The 19,193-nt window shown below is 43.8% G+C and overlaps 3 protein-coding genes across 3 annotated transcripts; 2 read left to right on the top strand and 1 right to left on the bottom strand.

The window, feature by feature from the left end:
* Window positions 1–1,804: 1,804 nt before the first annotated feature.
* On the bottom strand, window positions 1,805–4,236 carry LOC124039552 (60S ribosomal protein L21). The gene is made up of 6 exons (XM_046355648.1): window positions 4,155–4,236; window positions 3,320–3,398; window positions 3,062–3,123; window positions 2,825–2,937; window positions 2,231–2,381; window positions 1,805–1,928 (listed from the first exon to the last, which is right to left on the bottom strand). Exons 2-6 carry the CDS (start codon window positions 3,384–3,386, stop codon window positions 1,839–1,841), a joined length of 483 nt encoding a protein of 160 aa, XP_046211604.1. The 5' UTR covers window positions 3,387–3,398; window positions 4,155–4,236; the 3' UTR covers window positions 1,805–1,838.
* A 160-nt stretch (window positions 4,237–4,396) lies between these two features.
* On the top strand, window positions 4,397–8,675 carry LOC124039551 (ubiquitin carboxyl-terminal hydrolase 12). The gene is made up of 9 exons (XM_046355647.1): window positions 4,397–4,963; window positions 5,975–6,055; window positions 6,208–6,421; window positions 6,566–6,801; window positions 6,995–7,071; window positions 7,188–7,271; window positions 7,355–7,552; window positions 7,644–7,722; window positions 7,836–8,675. Exons 1-9 carry the CDS (start codon window positions 4,916–4,918, stop codon window positions 7,935–7,937), a joined length of 1,119 nt encoding a protein of 372 aa, XP_046211603.1. The 5' UTR covers window positions 4,397–4,915; the 3' UTR covers window positions 7,938–8,675.
* A 6,382-nt stretch (window positions 8,676–15,057) lies between these two features.
* On the top strand, window positions 15,058–16,575 carry LOC124039129 (G-protein coupled receptor 12-like). Its single transcript, XM_046355015.1, has one exon. The coding sequence runs from the start codon at window positions 15,058–15,060 to the stop codon at window positions 16,075–16,077; it is 1,020 nt and encodes a 339-aa protein (XP_046210971.1). The 3' UTR covers window positions 16,078–16,575.
* Window positions 16,576–19,193: the final 2,618 nt, after the last annotated feature.

The following is a 19,193-nucleotide window of genomic DNA, read 5'->3' as shown; positions in this document are numbered from 1 at the left end:
TATATGGATCAATAAGCAGGGATTTGGATGTGCCTTGCTGATTGATCACATTGATTTTGGGTTCATGTGTAACACCAGCTTGTGCTTGTTCAGCTTGTTGGAGACTTATTATACCAGTTTGATAAGGCAGGTGTCTGTACCTTCTGCCCTTAGGGAGACCGCTAAGGATAACAGAGGGTTATGCCGCCTCCCGAGACCCAGCAGTTTATTTTTGTTCTCTAGTGGACATTAGTTTTAAGTCCGTATCTCTGAGGCCATACCTGCCACTTCATTAAGTCCGGTTGTCCTTTTGGAAAGACGATCTATGATATCATTTTCAATGATATCACGCGTGGGGTTGTGATATTGACCACAATATTTTCCTGGTTCTTAAAAAAATATCTGGAGTCAAAATTAGTACATTTTTTTTAAAGTGTGTAATTATTACTTACAATTTTTGTGAGTTTGATATTCAAATTGTTTCTAGTAAGTGAATATCTCAGGACTAGTTCAGTGAGTTGTTATCAAGAATTGCCATTTGTAGTGGACATTTCAAAAAGTAAAGTGATAAATTGTCATATCTTAAATTCACAATATGCCTCATTATACCTGAACATTTTTTTTAACACTTGAGAGTCAGTTTGTGCTCTTCCTCGCTACACTACTATAACCTTTCCAGCTGCTGCTACCATCTCAGGAAACTGGTCCTAATTGGAGTAAATATTGGGTAAAGTACTGAGGTGGGATGAGATAACATACAGTGTTTGTCAGATATCCAGTCAGCCATTCAGCCTCCACTGATTAAACAGCACACGTCAAGATACGACAGGGGTGGTCACTACACACACCAATCACAGAGTACACAGTCACACACACAAACTGCAGAACACAACACACACACAGTGTGACTGCATGGTCATATAACCAGAAAGATGTAACACCTGAAGAACAATGCATGCAATGTATACGCTATTGATTCTCAGCGAATGGTGCGATTGTACTCTAAGGACATTTGGTGCTCAAACTGTCAAATCAGTGTTCTCTACTCATGTGGAAGGTGCTTGTATTTGTCTTATTTTACATCTACAGGTGTGAAATATGCATGTGTGATCTGGAAATATTTTGGCTCTCTCCCTGAGACATCTTCCAAGAGTGGAGTCATCTAGGACACAATCACCGTTTAGTGCATTGCTTTCTCTGGAAATATAATCCCAGGATCTGTTCATCAGCATGCTTATAGGTACCTGGGTATTCAGTCACGGGAATGTAATGTCTCACATTGAAAACCAAAGCAGCCCATCGGAGCTCATAAGCTTAAGTAACAAGGCACTTATCCTGGTGCACATTGCCCTCTGCTGGACTGACTGTCATTCCAGACATTCAAGGGGAACATTGAACAGGGTGCAAAGTTCAAAATGGTGTAAATAGATGGAGAATTTGGCACAAATCAGGTCTGCCTTGTACATTGACATGTCCAAGCTATTCTACTCAATATATCCGATTGTCTGCTTTACTTTGGGCAAGCAATTGCCTACACATGTACATTTTGGGGATTGGGTAACTCAAGTGTAGTATTCTTAGTGTACTTTGAGACTGTTGTGCTCGTCATTCTCAGCTCACCAATGAAATAGCATTTCACTTCACTCTGATCAATGGAGGAGAATCATCATGAACGTCAGCAGCAACATTGATCTCCCTGGTTAGACTCTTACAACTAAACACTCCATCTTCCCACTTTCTCTCCCAGTCATTGACATGCAGTAATATTGACTATCCCATGGTGTAATGCATCCATGCAGAAGAGACTCAGGTTCCACACAAATCATTGTGTATAAACATTTTTATTTTGGTCAGCACAGTTATGCCATGAACTCATAAGGGATGGGCTCCAGCAGCTGGGGTTCGTTGCCCTTGGTGCTGACGAATCTGGCGTCACGAGGAGCCGTGGGCTGCAGGGGGACCAGGAGGAAAGGACAAATGTATAGATGAGATGCCACTACTTCAAATACAAAAAATTCAAAGGACTATGTATTAGAAATAATGACATAGCTGAATTAACATTACAGAATGTGTCAACCAACAGAACTGTATTTACGCAACATTCCACTAGATCAGCATTAATGTTCATTTTATATCTTCAATCTGGACTGTTTGTAGAATAGTGAAAACAAACATGGTCCTGAGGGTGTACAGGACACTTCAAGCATTTCAGCATTACTGCTAATGGCCCAGGTAAATGTGCTCTACATACCTGGCGTTTCAGTTCCACCCAGGTGCCCTTCTGCTTGGCCTCCACCTTCCTCTTCTCGTTCTCCTTGACGCGCTGCAGGAAGCTGTCCCTGCTCTTAGAGTGCTTCACATGCTCAATACGCACATTGATCCTCTTGGCCAGGATCTTACCCCTACAGAGAGAAGGGGACATTGCTTTCAGCTCGGAAATAAAATTCAGAGACGTTGTCTGCAAAACATACAAAAGGCTACTGGTCACTTACCTATGACATGTAAACAAAGCAATTGACATCCTGACTTAACAGAAAACATTACACTTCCAATTAATGGCGAAATAATCTGTAAAAAATAAAAAGCGTCTCCAACAACCCTAGTTCAAACATACAGTAAGTACTTGGCCGGGTGTTGAAGGACAAATACTGTCCCCCACGTGAATGACCACTTAGGTCAGCCCTGGTTTCAAAGTGAAGAATGAGTTCAGATGCAAGACTTCTGCAAACATAAACCTTCTTCTACAAAGAAATCAAATGCAACTTCAATATAAGAACATCCCATGGCCAAGCTGGAAAGGAAACTGAGTGATAATTTGACATACCCCTCCACACATTGTACTTACTTGACCTGCTTGTTGACAATGATGCCAACAGCATGTTGGGTTACATTGTAGACTCTACCAGTCTTGCCGTGGTAGCACTTGTGAGGCATTCCTTTCTGGATGGTACCTGTACCCTGGAAGAGACATTCACAATCTTAAGAATTCTGCCTGGGGGAAGCCCAAAGAAAAAAATATAGCTAATTCATTGTAAGTGCAGTCACTACCAGTAAACACGAAGAAAGGTGGAACAAGGCCTACCTTGATGTCAACGATATCTCCCTTCCTGTAAATACGCATGTATGTAGACAAGGGAATGGGGCCTGAGGAACAAAGCACATATATTATACACAGCCAAACAAAACAACATTCTAAGATGGACTCGAGAGTAATTAATGAAGGCTACGCCGGTGTGGATTCATGCCAGAAACACTCCTAGCCCAGAGTTATTTATTTTAAATAAATAAAAGTGACCTAAGGCATTCCAATAGATCTTCAGTCTTTCTGATATGAACTCACCATGCTTGCGGAAGGCACGGCTGAACATGTACCTCGTCCCCCTCCTCTTGCCTCTTGTGTTGGTCATGATGCCTGATTACTGGAACATGGATATTCAAATGTCAGACAAACCCAATGGCAAAGTAGAAATCATTTATTACAGTGGCTGTAAATGTAAGGTTACAAGGGTGGCTAAGAATTATGTAGACTGATTTAGTCATGTCAATGGATGCAATACTGTCACATACAAACACGTAATTAAACTGTGTCTATGACATTTAGCTAGTTAGCTTACAATACCCTGGTCTGACTAACCGTCACCTGACAACTGCAATCGGTTGACAAAGTTAACTTAAATGCAAAGAAAATCTACACACCGGTAGCTTAGCTACTATAACATTAACGTTAATAATTTAAAAAGTACAAGGGGACATTTCAAATATGGCAACGTCAATCAAAATACAAGATTTACGACACAGAGCTAACTAAAGCTAATTAGCTCGCAAACTATCCAAAACCGATAGCGCTTCATTTCCCCTGATTGACAAAATAACTTTTGCTTTAACGTGACAGTTGTTATTTTACGGTTCGTGACATATTTGCGGTCTGGCTATGCCATTTGAAATCCCTAAAAACCGGCTAATTTAGCGTACACTGCAGTGGCTAGGCCCACATGTGAAGCCACGCTGCTACCCCATTCATTCATCATGCTAATATATGCCATACAGACGTTCGTTAACGGATTATTTCTGGCCTCAAATGTATAGTATGCTTTAACATACTTATATCAATGTCTTTACATACATTTAAACGACATTTTATGCTTTCACGGGCTGTAAAACGGAACACATCTTACCCCCGTTTGCTCGCAAGATGGCGGGTACAGCGGAAAGAGAGATTGAAGGCCCCGAAACTCCTCCTTCTGAAATAGAATTCAGGAGTGCCTTCATATTGCCTGATCAAAAATACAATTGTCGAATGGATTTGTCCCCCTTACGCTGATCTAATGTCAGTGTTGATTTTATACCGTAATGACTAAACTCACACCGGGGTTGGGTAAAATGATGATTTCAGATCAGATAATATTTGACTTTCTATTGGAGTGTTGACGCACTGTGAAGCGTCATGTCAGTGAACTGAGTGGTAAAACGACTCATCTGATAGCTAGCTACAACTTTTGTTTGCAAAATGAATGGGAGAAATGCATATGTTGTTGTACTTGTGCCTAATCGAAATATTTTATGTATGAACTGCTGACCGTGGCAGATTGCTAGCTATATAACTAGCTATATACTCTAGCTAGCTACACAAGTAAATTGGACTTTTTCAAAATCGTTTTCAAAACTAAACGCTAGCCTGATCAAAGATTCAGTGAGCTTGACTCTGGTTTGATGTTGATTACAGTCGTCAATCTCTACACAGTTGTGTCAGGAATTGCAGGTGTGGGCATATGTGTGCGTTTCATATAATGTACGCCACAGAACATGGACATCGGATGGATGTTTTTACCACGGCACTAAGACCAAGCGGAGCTCGCATCGCCAGTCCAGCCGTGGGCCCTCATGTGGGTCCTCCTCGCCTCCGCGCGGTGATTGGGTGGAAGATGGCGCTGGGCGAATGGAAATCCTAATGACAGTTTCCAAATTTGCCTCTTTTTGTACCATGGTGAGTAAATGGCATCTACTACACAAATGTAAAGTGATGTGAGGATGGCATGACAACCGCGGTTGTGTTGCGTGGCAGGGAAGATAGTTAAAACCTTTTACTTTCCCGTTGCTACCCAGTCACTTTTCTTAGCTAGCTAACGTTAGCTAAGTAGCTTCACTGACACGACAATCTTGTTTTCGTTTCACGTTATTTAGTTAGTCTATCTATCTATGATTTCTACGTTAATATCGTAGCGTAGGTCTACATTGTTATATATTAGCTGTTTATGTATGAATTTACATTTTAATTAGCGAAAACAATAAATCAAATGCTGTGCTCATATCCGCCCACAATGTGACCTACTGACCGCACCGCATAGTGCTGCCGCTTCAGCACCGCTGTAGTTACCGCGTTTAGCTTACACATTCATTTTGCAGTAAAACAGTGTGGGTGTCAAGGCATTTGGACACAACCACCATAGTTAATTTATGGTCACAATTGGAAAATGCATTTGCTCACACCTGTACTTTTCCTGGATGTCAATAATAATTTAGGCAGCAAACTTTCCAGATAGTTAACTACGGTGACACAATGTTGTGACTGATGGATGATACAGTGAGTTATCGTCCTGAAAACCAAGCCGCTTCGAGCTGGTTCTGGAACACAGTGGATGACTACATGATCAGCTGCGCGTTAGATTGCTAGACAAGACTGACATGTTGTTCCGTGTCTTGCAAAGATAGCTAACCCCTTAGTGTGGAAAACTTGTCAGACGTCAATCATTTGGATAATGCATTGGGTTTTTGTTTATTTTATTTTTTGTGTTCATAACCAACCTCTGGCCATGTAGGTCTACTCAGGAAATCCTGTTTGCATTGCATTTGCACAGCTGCTCATGTCAGTCATGTTCCATTATCAAAGAATGGCACTTCCACTGACAGCCATTGGCATTGGATATGAAATAGCATTGATACACACTCACATAGACCTATGCTAAAAAAATATCAGCACTTTGTTTCTGTGTTCCAGGGCGCCAATGCCTCCGCTCTGGAGAAAGAGATTGGCTCAGAGCAGTTCCCTGTCAACGAGCACTACTTCGGCTTGGTCAACGTAAGTGAGAGTGCCGTAGTTCACATGTACATGTCTGCATAATCTGTGTTACAGATCACATTTGCCTTCTGCATATAGATGGTTAAAATCGGTGTGCATCCAGCTCTCAGCCTCGTTCTCTGTATTCCTCATGTATTTCCCCCTCTATGCAGTTTGGGAACACCTGCTACTGTAACTCGGTGCTGCAGGCTCTGTACTTCTGCCGTCCATTCCGGGAGAAGATCCTGGCCTACCGCAGCCAGCCCCGACGCAAGGAGAACCTGCTGACCTGCCTGGCCGACCTGTTCCACAGTATCGCCAACCAGAAGAGGAAGGTGGGAGTCATACCACCCAAGAAGTTCATCACGCGCCTACGCAAGGAGAATGGTACGAGGGCGGTAGTATGCTTGCAGTTCAGGAGGGGGGAGATAGAGAAAGAAGTGGATGGTTGAAAATGTTGTGGGTGTGGACATGAGGTTGACACACTCCCCTTTCTCCCCTGTTCCCTCCCCCTCTCCTCTACCCCTGCAGAGCTGTTTGACAACTACATGCAACAGGATGCCCATGAATTCCTGAACTACCTGCTCAACACCATTGCTGACCTGCTGCAGGAGGAAAGGAAGCAGGACAAGACCAACGGCCGTCTAGCCAATGGCTCGCTCGACTCCCAGAACCACAACAGTAACACCCCGCCCCCCTCCACTTGGGTCCATGAGATCTTCCAGGGAACCCTCACCAACGAGACCCGCTGCCTCACCTGTGAAACGGTACCTAGCGTCTGAGTCTGACTCCCCATGTCAACTAGTGATGTCTCTGTTATTGCAGGATGCAATACTTGTCTGTGATAAGCTGTAGAGAGAAGGCAGGCTCAAGTCCTGTTGGGATGAAGATAGACTGAGTGATGTTTTTGTCTGGCTCTAGTCATCACAGGTTGTTGTTGCTGTTGTTTTCTCCCTGCAGATCAGCAGCAAAGACGAAGACTTCCTGGACCTGTCAGTGGACGTGGAACAGAACACCTCCATCACACACTGTCTCAGGTAACATCTACAACACCTAACTACAATAACACATTACATACTGACTGACCTGTGTATTGCCTCTTTCTCCATGTGACTCCAAGTACCATGATCTCTCTCTCCTTCGCTCCCTCCAGGGGGTTTAGTAACACAGAGACTCTCTGCAGTGAGTATAAGTACTACTGTGAAGAATGTAGAAGTAAACAGGAGGCACACAAAAGGTCAGTGTTGTCAGTGTTGTGGGCATAAGTATTCTTTGATAAGTTTTAATCGCTACTATAAGGTATTGTGTGTGCGCCCCCAGGATGCGTGTGAAGAAGTTGCCTATGATCCTGGCTCTACACCTGAAGAGGTTTAAGTACATGGAGCAGCTGCAGCGCTACACCAAGCTGTCCTATCGCGTCGTCTTCCCTCTGGAGCTCCGCCTCTTCAACACCTCAGGAGACGCAACCAATCCTGAGAGACTCTACGACCTGGTCGCTGTCGTGGTGCATTGTGGGAGGTCAGTATTGTGTCTACAAGGTTGTCTAAAAGTATCCAAACTGACCATAAAGAGTGTGAGTGTGTCCATGACTGCATTGTCTTGTTTTCAGTGGCCCAAACCGAGGACACTACATCGCCATTGTGAAGAGTCACGACTTCTGGCTGCTGTTTGATGACGACATTGTAGAGGTAAGCTAGTCGTGTGTGTGTGTGTGTGTGTGTGTGTGTGTGAACATACATGTGTGCGCCCTTTTGTTTTGTGCGACCCCACTGATCCATGTTGTCTCTCCTTCCCTCTGCAGAAGATAGACGCCCAGGCCATAGAGGAGTTCTATGGCCTCACCTCTGAGATCTCCAAGAACTCTGAGTCAGGCTACATCCTCTTCTACCAGTCCAGAGACTGACTGGCCCTGGAGAGGACAGCGCCTCCCACTGGAGCGGAGGAGAAAAGCCCAGTGCCTCAGCAGTGGGAATAATGGACCATACAGGTGTCATTCAAACCTGTGTAAATGGATCTACTGCAGCTCAGCCTCGGAGTCAGTCCCCCCCCCCCCTTGCCCTCCCACACCCTGTCACTTAGGCTGGAGATGCAGCTACAGGGGAGAGTTTTGTCAAAGGATCAGTGGATGTTGTATCAAAGTTTTGTGAGTTCGAAAGGTGTTTAATGAGGGTTGTACAGAGGTTTTGGGAATGAGGCGTTAGTTATAGCATGAGTGTTTGGGTGGGGTGGGTGAGTGGGTATTTAATGATTCATGTGTTGTAATATCGGCCAGGCGTCTGCACACTCCCTCAGACTGTAACACTGCTTTGTTCCCTGGCTGGGGCCCAGTCAGAGTAGACCAGTTTACTGCATGAAGTAGGAGGGTGGAGGCGAGTGTTCCAAGTGTGGGATGTTTGGGTCGTGTATTTCTACCGTGTACAAAATGTGGTATTTGTATAAATATTATTAGAAGAATAAGATGATATTATCATAGGGGGGAAAAAACACAAGACCTGAGAAGAACATGTATTGACACTATGGAGCACTTTTGATACCTTTTTGTAGGTGTTGGAAAGGTTTATGTGAGGGTTTGCTTGAGAAATGGTCATTGTGAAATGTTCATTTTCTGTTTTAAAGAAAAAATAAAAGCTAATAAATTGTGTGTGTGTGTGTGTGTGTGTGTGTGTGTGTGTGTGTGTGTGTGTGTGTGTGTGTGTGTGTGTGTGTGTGTGTGTGTGTGTGTGTGTGTGTGTGTGTGTGTGTGTGTGTGTGTGTAACGCAAAACAGGTTCCTGGTGCACACTGATGACTCATACTCAGCACTGCCCCTCAGTGGTTGTACCTGGTCACTACAGGTTCAAACTGCAACAGCACAATAGCAGTCTATTTTTAATCCATTCACACCCCCAGTCATGATGCTGCAGCCTAGCCCACCCACTGTTGCCTTAACAACAACAGGGCTAGATTATGCTAGAGCAGCTCATTGTAGGAGACTAGCCACCTATAGAGACATCTGAATAAATACTTTATCACTGATCTGAGTGTATCACTCAATGGGAATATATTGCAAATGTATTTCCTTTCATTGATTGAAAGCGAAGTCCCTCGAGCACAGAGAAACCGAGAGTGGTTTGGAATAGTGGGATGAGGGCAGACAGATGGAGGGATGAGAATTGGGAGGGGGTGGTGGCTGACACAGATTGTAGTTGGAGTAGACATGCCCAGAATAGCAATCCACGGGGTGCTTGGAAGTGGAGAGAAGCGCTCCACATCAAAACTACATGCCATCATTATAGAACTGAAGAAAACAAATGAAAGGGAAAATCAAAAAAATTTCATATTTTCATTAGTCCACTGTTGATATGGGCCCAAAATGTTTTGCATGTAAGTAGTTACATTTTCAAGATATTGGACTTTCAAGATGCAAAGTTTCACTGGCCACATCATTAATTAAAATTCATTCATTTTGAATTTAATTCAAAACAATTCAACTGAGATGTGAAACATGAAAGTCTCATTTGACAAATCTTATCAAAAAGATATGTCACTTATTAACGCAATGAATACACATACCATTTCAAATAGCATACTATCTTGATTATAATTCAAATGTGTTTTTTTCCTTGTCACGAGATGTTTGTGTTCCGTTCCATACGGCAGTTTGATCTAATGCATTCTGGGAAATTATTTAAATAATATAATTATAGACAACCCCCAACATGATCTTAGAATGTGACCACTAATGAGTTAAAAACATGTAATGTTTCAACCTTATGCAAAATGGTATTGGTAACCATAGGCTACATGATGTCAAAATAAACATTACTATGGTGAATAATTCATTTTGATTAATTTAATTAAATTCGACTTCCTTTCATTCAATTTCAATTAAAATTATTTTTACTTTGGGGAGTGGCCAATTAAAATTCAATTGAATTGGAATTAACGAGCAATTTGCAGCCCAAGTCAGAATGAACCCCAACCGTGTCTCACACATCTGCAGGAAATGGAAATGGTGATACCACACCCTGGTAACCAACCATAACCCGTCCCTTCACTTAAAAAGAGAGAAAGACACTGGCATTTGCCTAATGCAGTTTCTATGGACCCCTGCAAAGTCAGAGTTCATTTTCTCACGTTAAGCCGAACATTTCACAAAACTATACAAGGTGTCACAAGGCTGCCATTATTTAGACTGCTGGCTGACGGCAAAAATGTAATTAATTGTTCAGTAATTAAAGCTGCAATATGCAACTTTTTGGGCAACCAACCAAATTCACATAGAAATGTGAATTATAGATTATGTCATTCTCATTGAAGGCAAGTCTAAGAAGCGGTAGATCTGGAAAGGGGGATATCTAAGTCAGTTGAACAACTGAATGCATTCAACTGACATGTGTCTTCCGCTTTTAACCCAACTGGACGTTGGGGGCTGCCATAATCGACATCCACTTCTTCGGCGCACGGGGAACAGCGGGTTAACTGCCTCGCTCAGCGGCAGAACGACAGATTTTTCCCTCGTCAGCTCGGAGATTCGATCTAGCAACCGTTCAGTAACTAACCCAATACGCTAACCACTAGGTTATCTGGTCTATATGCGCTATTTCTACGCGTCCTGTGCTTAAGTTACCTTTTGCATATTTTACTTTCGGTTTTGTACACCAGCTTCGAAACATCTGAAAATAAAATGTTGGTTTTGGAAAATATATTTCACAGCGGTTTAGATTGTACAACGATTCTCTACACGAAACTCTCTTGTTTTGTCATATAATCTGAAAATAGGCTAACTATTTTTTTTGCATCTTTAAAGTTGGAAATTCAAACATTGCATATTGTAAAATAAATGTTCGATCCAAAGCATAGGAATTATTCAACTGTTCTGTATAGCCTATCTGAACCTATATGACATGAGCCATCTTTGCGCCTTCTCCCAGCTTGGATAGGAAGTTGTTTAGCAAAAACCCGTCTATTAAAGCCAAATACTTACAGTCCACCCTCAAAACACTAGCTTAGTATGGATTGTTTCATTACGCAGTGTAGCCTACTATCTATAGCTATACACTATTCAGCCGACATTAAGCTTATATTTATACATATTTTATACAAATTATACATCAAATAGTCTAACAATGAGGAAAACGTAGTCATACATTTAGCCACTATTTATTGTTGAACTGCACAAATGGGCTGCAATCAAGGTAAATTAATGTAAATCTAACCTGAGATACTCCCCTGGTCTTCTTAAATCCTCCCGAGACATTAATTTGTGAATTATATGTTCATTAAGCAGCACACAATTTAAACGCAGTCTTGAATGATGCACGACTAGATATACCAGAGATAAGGGACTGTTGATATTTGCATCTTCCAATGTATTGGCTGTCCAGTATACAGACGACCTGTCCCAGAAGTTCATATATGCCTACAATTAATCGATTTCTGTGACGTGTTGAAACAGGTGTTGTTAAGGAGAATGCGAGAGGCTCAATTAAATATGTTGCAGAATTGCTGTATTTGAACCACCCCTCCATTCTGCCCAGTTTTTGATGTTGCATTGGCAATCAAGTTGTTTTTAACCATCTCTCTAACTGTCGCTTCTCCGGAGAGATCATTTTCTAAACTAAACTCATAAAGAACTACCTTAGAACGAAGCATTATGCTCTCAATCTGAAATGCGCATTGAAAACATAAACTCCATTTATTGCACTGGCGCCAGTGTAGCCTTGACGACAGCATTTGTTTACGGATGTCCGCTTACTTTCAATCAGTTCAATTAGGCTTATATGTTTTCCAAAGCTTAAGGCACTTTGATGAGTCACATTCTTGAAGCCCAAGAAACAAATACTTCGCTTCATTACATTTACATTTAAGTCATGTAGCAGACGCTCTTATCCAGAGCGACTTATAGTAGGTTACATATAGAAATGAAAAAGGTTAATGAGGGTTACTGTCAAAATTATTTCTGTAATATATATATATATATATATATATTTGTTTTAATAGACCGATGACCCACAGGGGTGTCCGGTACGCCATTCACGAACACACACAGAGAGTTGCGCACCACACTCCTATCTGTCATACGGATAAGTCCTGGTATTGAGCTGTTGCTGCCTCTTCTTCCGGTAGGGGGTAGCCTATTTGAACAAACAGGACCCGTCTCCGAGTCTGGCCCGTTTGGGACTCAGAGCAGCAAAGACCCATCCCCCGATGCTACTGCTGCATCTCCATCTGATCCAGGCACCGCACCTGCCGCCAACGTTATCTATTGCGTATCATGGAAATACAGCAAGAACGCACTTTTGCCTAGACCGAACATCAGAGTCCTGGTAGGCTGTGGATAGTGGTAGATGAATGGATGAATGAATGGACGGGCGGGCTTGTTACTGCAACCTGGCAGGGCATTTGGAAGAACCATAGATGATAAAACATTAATGGTGAGACTAATGAGAAGGTATGAGAGGGCTACAAAGGACCCGGATTCGGAAAGTGTCTGTTATGCGTTATTGCAAAACAGACACTTGGCGGTGTGAGTTGTAACCGGTACGGTTGTTGTGCTGAACCCCCCCCCTACCAGAATCATCCCCCCTCTTCGCGTTCTTCATTGATGCGACTTGCTTGCTAGTTGAGATTTCTGCTCTTCACTCCTTTGTCAGTTTAGAATACATTTCACTGATCTTAGTAGCAGAAAGCATTTTTTGTCTGCAGTTTTCGGTTTGGCTATTTGTTTCAAGTGTATGTGGCAGTTCTAGCTTGTATGGCACCCTGGGCGACCCCCTCCCCTGTCCCCATAGGAGAACCCTTTGAAGAACCCATGTTGGTTCTTTCCACAGAGGGTTCTACCTGGAACTCAAAATCGTTCTCCTATGGGGACAGAGAAGGAATAATTTTGGAACCCTTTCATCTAAGAGTGCAGGCAATCAGAGGTTTGGGTAAAGACAGGCGTATCAATAACATCCCTGTATATACTGTATGTGTGCATAGTGTAAAGGTGCATGTCTTTTAGGCTTCCTATTACATGGTTTGTATTTTCATATTTAGGCCTATTATTTACTTATTATACATTTACTGATGATTTTTGACAGTTTTTAATAAGACGTTATATGGAGCCTATTGGTAAGCACCACAAGGCTACTCCATATCACAACGGCAAGGTATAGTGTGTGTTGTTGTTTCAGTTTGTATCAGATAGGACACAATACATTTGAGATGTTATTTACGGGGCCTTCAGAAAGTATTCAGACCCCTTGACATTGTTCACATTTTGTTATGTTACAGCCTCATTCTAAAATGGCTCAAATAAAAACTGTTCCTCATGAATCTACACCACAACACCCCATAATGACAAAGCAAAAACTGGTTTTTAGAAATGTGCTCTGTCTGGGCCTGGTGCTGTATCATCATATTTACATAAGTATTCAGACCCTTTACTCAGTACTTTGTTGAAGAACCTTTGGCAATGATTACTGCCTCGAGTCTTCTTGGGTATGACGCTACAAGCTTGGAACACCTGTGTTTGGGGAGTTTCTCCCATTCTTCTCTGCAGATCCTCTCAAGCCCTGTCAGGTTGGATGGGGAGCATCGCTGCACAGCTGTTTTCAGGTCTTTCCAGAGATGTGCGATCAGGATCAAGTCTGGGCTCTGGCTGGGCCACTCAAGAACATTCAGAGACTTGTCCCGAAGTCACTCCTGCATTGTCTTGGCTGTGTGCTTAGGGTCGTTGTCCTGTTGGAAGGTGAACCTTCGCCCCAGTCTGAGGTCCTGAGTGCTCTGGAGCAGGTTTTTCATCAAGGATCTCACTGTACTTTGGTCCGTTCATCTTTCCCTTGATCCTGACTCCCTGCCACTGAAAAACATCCCTACAGCATGATGCTGCCACCACCATGCTTCACCGTAGGGATGGTGCCAGGTTTCCTCCAGACATGACGCTTGGCATTCAGGCCAAAGAGTTCAATCTTGGTTTCATCAGACCAGAGAATCTTGTTTCTCGTGGTCAGAGAGTCCTTTAGGTACCTTATGGCAAACTCCAAGAGGGCTATCATGTGCCTTTTACTGAGGAGTGGCTTCCGTCTGGCCACTGTACCATAAAGGCCTGCCTGGTGGAGTGCTGCAGAGATGGTTATCCTTCTGGAAGGTTCTCCCATCTTCACAGTTGAACTCTGGAGCTCTGCCAGAGTGAACATCGGGTTCTTGGTCACCTCCCTGACAAAGGTCTTTCTCCTCCAATTGCTCAGTTCAGCCTGGGCTACCAGTTCTAGGAAAGAGTCTTGGTGGTTCCAAACTTCTTCCATTTTAGTATGATGGAGGCCATTGAGTTCTTGGGGACCTTCATTGCTGCAAAAATGTTTTGGTACCCTTCCCCAGATCTTTGCCTCGACACAATCCTGTCTCGGAGCTCTACGGACAGTTCCTTCGACCTCTTGGCTTGGTTTTTGCTCTGACATCCACTGTCAACTGTTGGACCTTGTATAGAAAAGTGTATGCCTTTCCAAATCATGTCCAATGAATTCAATTTACTTCAGGTGGACTCTAATAAAGTTGTAGAAACATCTCAAGGATGATCAATGGAAACAGGATGCACCTGAGCTCAATTTTGAGTCTCATAGCAAAGGGTCTGAATACTGATGTAAAAAAGATATATATATATATTTTTTTTTTAAATAGATTTGCAACCATTTGTTTCGTCATTATAGGGAATTGTGTGTAGATTGATGAGGAAAACATTTCCTTGTATTAATTTTAGAATAAGGCTCTAATGTAACAAAATGTGGAAAAAGGGAAGGGGTCTGAATACTTTTTCAAAATAAATAAGGCTTTACAAGTAGAATGTGCATGTTTGTGTGAGTAGATGGATTCCAGGATACTAAAGTCCTCTATGAATGTATGATCTTCACTCCCTCATGTCAATGTGGCTTCTTAAGTGAAGAGTGTGTGTGTGATCTCACATAATGTGTTTATGTGTGTGTGTGTGTTTGTATGGATGGATTCACGTGTGCGTGTGTGATCTCTTATAATAATAGCGCATGTGTTTCCAGACGGGCCAAAATGAGCAACGACTACGAGGCATCAGTCACCCCCAGCTGGCTGACCTCTGACCCCACTGTCTGGTCCAGCAGCAGAGACGGATTCACAGATAACGCCACTTACCCACCTATGGGCTCCTTCCCCCCACTGCCCCCTCTCCTGGTCAATCCCTGGGACATCTTGCTGTGCTCCTCAGGGACCCTCATCGCCTGTGAAAACGCCCTGGTGGTACTGGTGATCTGGCAGAACCCGTCTCTCCGAGCCCCCATGTTCCTGCTGATCGGCAGCCTGGCCCTGGCTGACCTCCTGGCTGGTCTGGGCCTGGTGCTCCACTTCACCTTGGCCTACCTGCTGAGGTCTGACTCGGCTCAGCTGCTGACTGTTGGTCTGGTGGTGGCCTCCTTCTCAGCCTCCGTCTTCAGCCTGTTGGCCATCACCATAGACCGTTACCTGTCACTCTACTACGCCCTGACCTACAACTCAGAGCGCACTGCCGCCTTCACCTACACCATGCTGGTCCTCCTCTGGGGACTGTCTCTCTGCCTGGGCCTACTTCCCGTCACGGGGGTGAACTGCCTGGTGGAGGAGTCGACATGCAGCGTGGTGCGCCCGCTGACTAAGAACAACGTGGTGGTGCTGTCCGTATCCTTCCTCCTGCTGTTCGGCCTCATGCTGCAGCTGTACGTGCAGATCTGTAAGATTGTCATGCACCACGCCCACCAGATAGCCTTGCAGCATCACTTCCTGTCCGCCTCGCCCCACTACGTCACAACCAGGAATGGCGTGTCCACGCTGGCCATCATCCTGGGGACTTTTGCCGCCTGCTGGATGCCCTTCACCGTCTACTCACTGGTCGCCGACTACACGTACCCACCTCTCTACACATACGCCACCCTGGTGCCCGCCACCTACAACTCAGTCATCAACCCAGTGATCTACGCCTTCAGGAACCAGGACATCCAGAAGGCTCTGTGGCTGGTGTGTTGTGGCTGTATACCGGCCAGGGTGGCCCACAGGGCCCGGACCCCTAGCCACGTCTGACCCAGACCCAGGTCCCGGGAGGGAAGGAGAGAGGTGCCCTGGGCAGAGGGAGGAAGGCATACAGGCAGCCTGGGCTCAGGCAGGTGGCTGGAAAGGACGGTCTGCGTGCATAGTCATTTTAGCTGCTTTTACTGATGTGGGCTTTTTTCCTCAAAAGGATTGAGAGATTATTATTAGATTATTAAAGATTGTGCCACTTTCCGAAACATCAGATAAAGGGCTCGTGTGTGTGTGTGTACAAAAAGATAGGATGTCACACGGACAGAGAAGGAGGAAGAGAGGAGGAGAAGTGGAGTGAGGGATGACAGAGTTGGGGCGATTATCAAGATGCATACAAGTTGAAGTCGGGCTGAGGGCAATCACCTTGTCTCGCTGCTGCACTCTGAACGTGCCTTGCAAGACAGATAACCATGGGAGGCTAAAAATAGCCCGGGTGCTCTGTGATCCGCACGCCGTGCGTCCGACACAGACTCCATGCAAAGAAACAAAGCCGCGGAGGCGGAGAGCGGGCACCTATCTTCCCCTCCCTCCCTCCTTCCATCCACTTTTATTTCTCTTCATCTCTCCCTATTTGCCTTTAAAGCCCCCACCCTCGAGCATGTGAGAATGTAGGTTATTAGGATGTTCTGCTCGCTTTCCATTCTGAGGTGACAACAGCCTCGGGAAGGAAAGTCCCCTGATACCTGTAGCACACACCATTAACCCTCCAAATGCCTTTATTTTATGGGAAGGCCAGGCTTTGATCGTTTTGATATCTGTTTTATCCCTCCACTTCTTCATACATAAACAGGTCAACTAATCACACCTATTTCATTGGGCATTGCAGGCACATTGGGGAGGCAGGCTGACTGTTCTTGAATGTAGAGTGTGAAATGTTCCCTCTGTGAATCGAGTTGGTTGTTCAAGCGCCTCAGTTTGCAGTTAGACCAGCTGGGTGTTGTTGCAACTGAATGTATTTTTCTATTAATTTGATCTCTTAGCCTGTCCATTAGGTTATGAAAACGCCTGGTCCTCACCTCAACCTTCAACCTGCATGTTGCATGTTGCATAGGACTTTAATGTAAACCGTTTCCCCTAATAGGCCTGTTGGCTAAACGCTCACTATCACTCTTCCCCTCTCCCCACCTGTTATAATCAAATCAGTCAGTCACACTCAGGCCTAATACATTATCCTAATATGTGGTTTGTGAATTTAAAAAGCACTCTAAAATATAAAGTAGCAATCATATTTGTTTTCCTTTTTCATGAAAATGGCATCATCAGCAGTCCACTTCAATAGTCTTCTAATTGCTACTCTGTACCTCATCCTGTTGTGAAAAAAAAACCCTGAATGCAATAATCTATGAATGTTGAGCCAATCAGAAAAAATGTATGATCATTGAAATTCACAATGTACATATAGAATATAGACCCCTAAACCCACCCCTCTCTTTCCCTATACCACATATATGACTGGCCATATCCAGATGACCAATATCCTAAGTGACAGACCCTGGCACAATATCTGGTTCAGATCTTTGGATAGCAAGAAAGGAGAGAGCAGTGACAAGTCTTGTTGTTTCAGCTTTGGATGTCTCCTGCCTCCTAGAACCACTTCCTTACCCTGGCTGACAAATGCCCACCACCTCCTGACCCTAGCCAGTGTTAAATCGGCTGCTTGCCAATTCCTCCTGATTCGCTCACACCGAGTCACGATCGAACCCAGGACTTCCACTTTTCTAGCACACGTGATCGCCCTCCTTGTCAAGGTACCAACCATTTGAGCTATCGAAAAATATGTAAGGCAGTAGCTCCATGGTGATATTTCACTATCCGCGGAGTGAGTTTACGGTACACGTTCTTAAGCGCTTCCAGATCCTCATTCTACCCCGTCATATCAGCGCGCAGCAGTAACTACGTGTTAGTTACTTCATGGACCGATAGAAATACCCCGTCAGCAATAACAGCCTCTCCCCAGTAACATGACCACCTCCAGCATGATGATATACGACGACAGCAACCAACAGTCCTTCTGCGATGTCTAGCAGAGTCCTCATACACCAGGCCCAAACAAGGACTCAACTTCCCAAGACTTGTGCTGTATGTGATTTCTCCAAATGGGAAATCAGATCTTGACTTATGTGTTTTGTTTTTGAAAATGTGAATGGGACAGGATACAGACTGCCACCGCCCAGTATTCTGTCATTAGTCATTACAATGTCACTGCCTTTTTTTATTTCGGAATCTCCTGCTCTATTCTCTGGCAATGGTCTTCTTCAATATCTTACAATGAATGAAATTGGACTCGGTAAGAAAATATCTTACAAGTTTTCAGTTGCATCTGTCTTTGTGAACCTAAGCGTCTGTGAATAAGGAAAATGTTTCTGTGCATTTGAGTTGCATGGCCCCTGAGTGTGTGATCTGTGTACCATAGAAATAGAATTCATTATATTTCTATGGCTTGTATGGGGGTTTGTGATCAGCAGCACAGACCTCCTGTATATCTGTCTCCATGGGGACAGTGGCTCTGAGGACTTACTTCCAGTGTGACCCTTTGACCTCAGAGGAAATTGTTTGCTTGTCTTCCTATCATTCTGAGAGAAGTGACAAATTCCACCACAGGAATGAAATAGAGAAGGATATGTTTAAATGAATAGTAGAAGCAAAGCTAGTCCTGTATGGTGTACGTGTGCAACGGCTGACTCTGAGCCGTAGTGAGGGGTGAAGGCAACGCCGTCACGTGACTGATGGAGAAATGACCTCTAACGTTATCACAGGTTCTGGTGGCTCTTCACAGACAAACAATAATACCAAGAAAACACTCTCCTTTACCTTTGAAGAATAATCTATTTTGTTATATTTATTGAAAGTCTCTATATTTTTTTCTCAGGGTTGTCTCGTCTGAATTATGATGTATCCAAAGTATCTTGTATTTTAATGTATTCCTGAATGAATTGGTAAAGAAATGATTGTTTATTTTGTATGGCATTCTGTTGACCAATTAGATTCTGTAAATAGAGCTTATCATTATAGGGGTGTTCTGACATCACGTATGCTGCTACCTGCTGCAGGATCCAAGGGGGACTCAGGTGCACCGTATTAGAATGACATCAAATTTGACCCCCTTTTATTGTAAT

This window comes from Oncorhynchus gorbuscha, linkage group LG07 (assembly GCF_021184085.1).
Source record: "Oncorhynchus gorbuscha isolate QuinsamMale2020 ecotype Even-year linkage group LG07, OgorEven_v1.0, whole genome shotgun sequence".
NCBI classification, from domain to species: domain Eukaryota; kingdom Metazoa; phylum Chordata; class Actinopteri; order Salmoniformes; family Salmonidae; genus Oncorhynchus; species Oncorhynchus gorbuscha.
The sequence above is the reverse complement of the archived record's forward strand: the minus strand, read 5'-3'. Positions and strand labels throughout refer to the sequence as shown.

Excerpts from the sequence above, each read along its gene's own strand:
- LOC124039551 (XM_046355647.1), top strand. The coding sequence starts at position 4,916 with ATGGAAATCCTAATGACAGTTTCCAAATTTGCCTCTTTTTGTACCATG. Across the intron at positions 6,422-6,565 it reads GCGCCTACGCAAGGAGAATG|AGCTGTTTGACAACTACATG; the intron begins GTACGAGGGCGG and ends CTACCCCTGCAG. Across the intron at positions 7,723-7,835 it reads TTGATGACGACATTGTAGAG|AAGATAGACGCCCAGGCCAT; the intron begins GTAAGCTAGTCG and ends TTCCCTCTGCAG.
- LOC124039552 (XM_046355648.1), bottom strand. The coding sequence starts at position 3,386 with ATGACCAACACAAGAGGCAAGAGGAGGGGGACGAGGTACATGTTCAGC. Across the intron at positions 3,124-3,319 it reads CCGTGCCTTCCGCAAGCATG|GCCCCATTCCCTTGTCTACA; the intron begins GTGAGTTCATAT and ends TTTGTTCCTCAG. Across the intron at positions 2,382-2,824 it reads ATTGTCAACAAGCAGGTCAA|GGGTAAGATCCTGGCCAAGA; the intron begins GTAAGTACAATG and ends TTCTCTCTGTAG.
- LOC124039129 (XM_046355015.1), top strand. The coding sequence starts at position 15,058 with ATGAGCAACGACTACGAGGCATCAGTCACCCCCAGCTGGCTGACCTCT.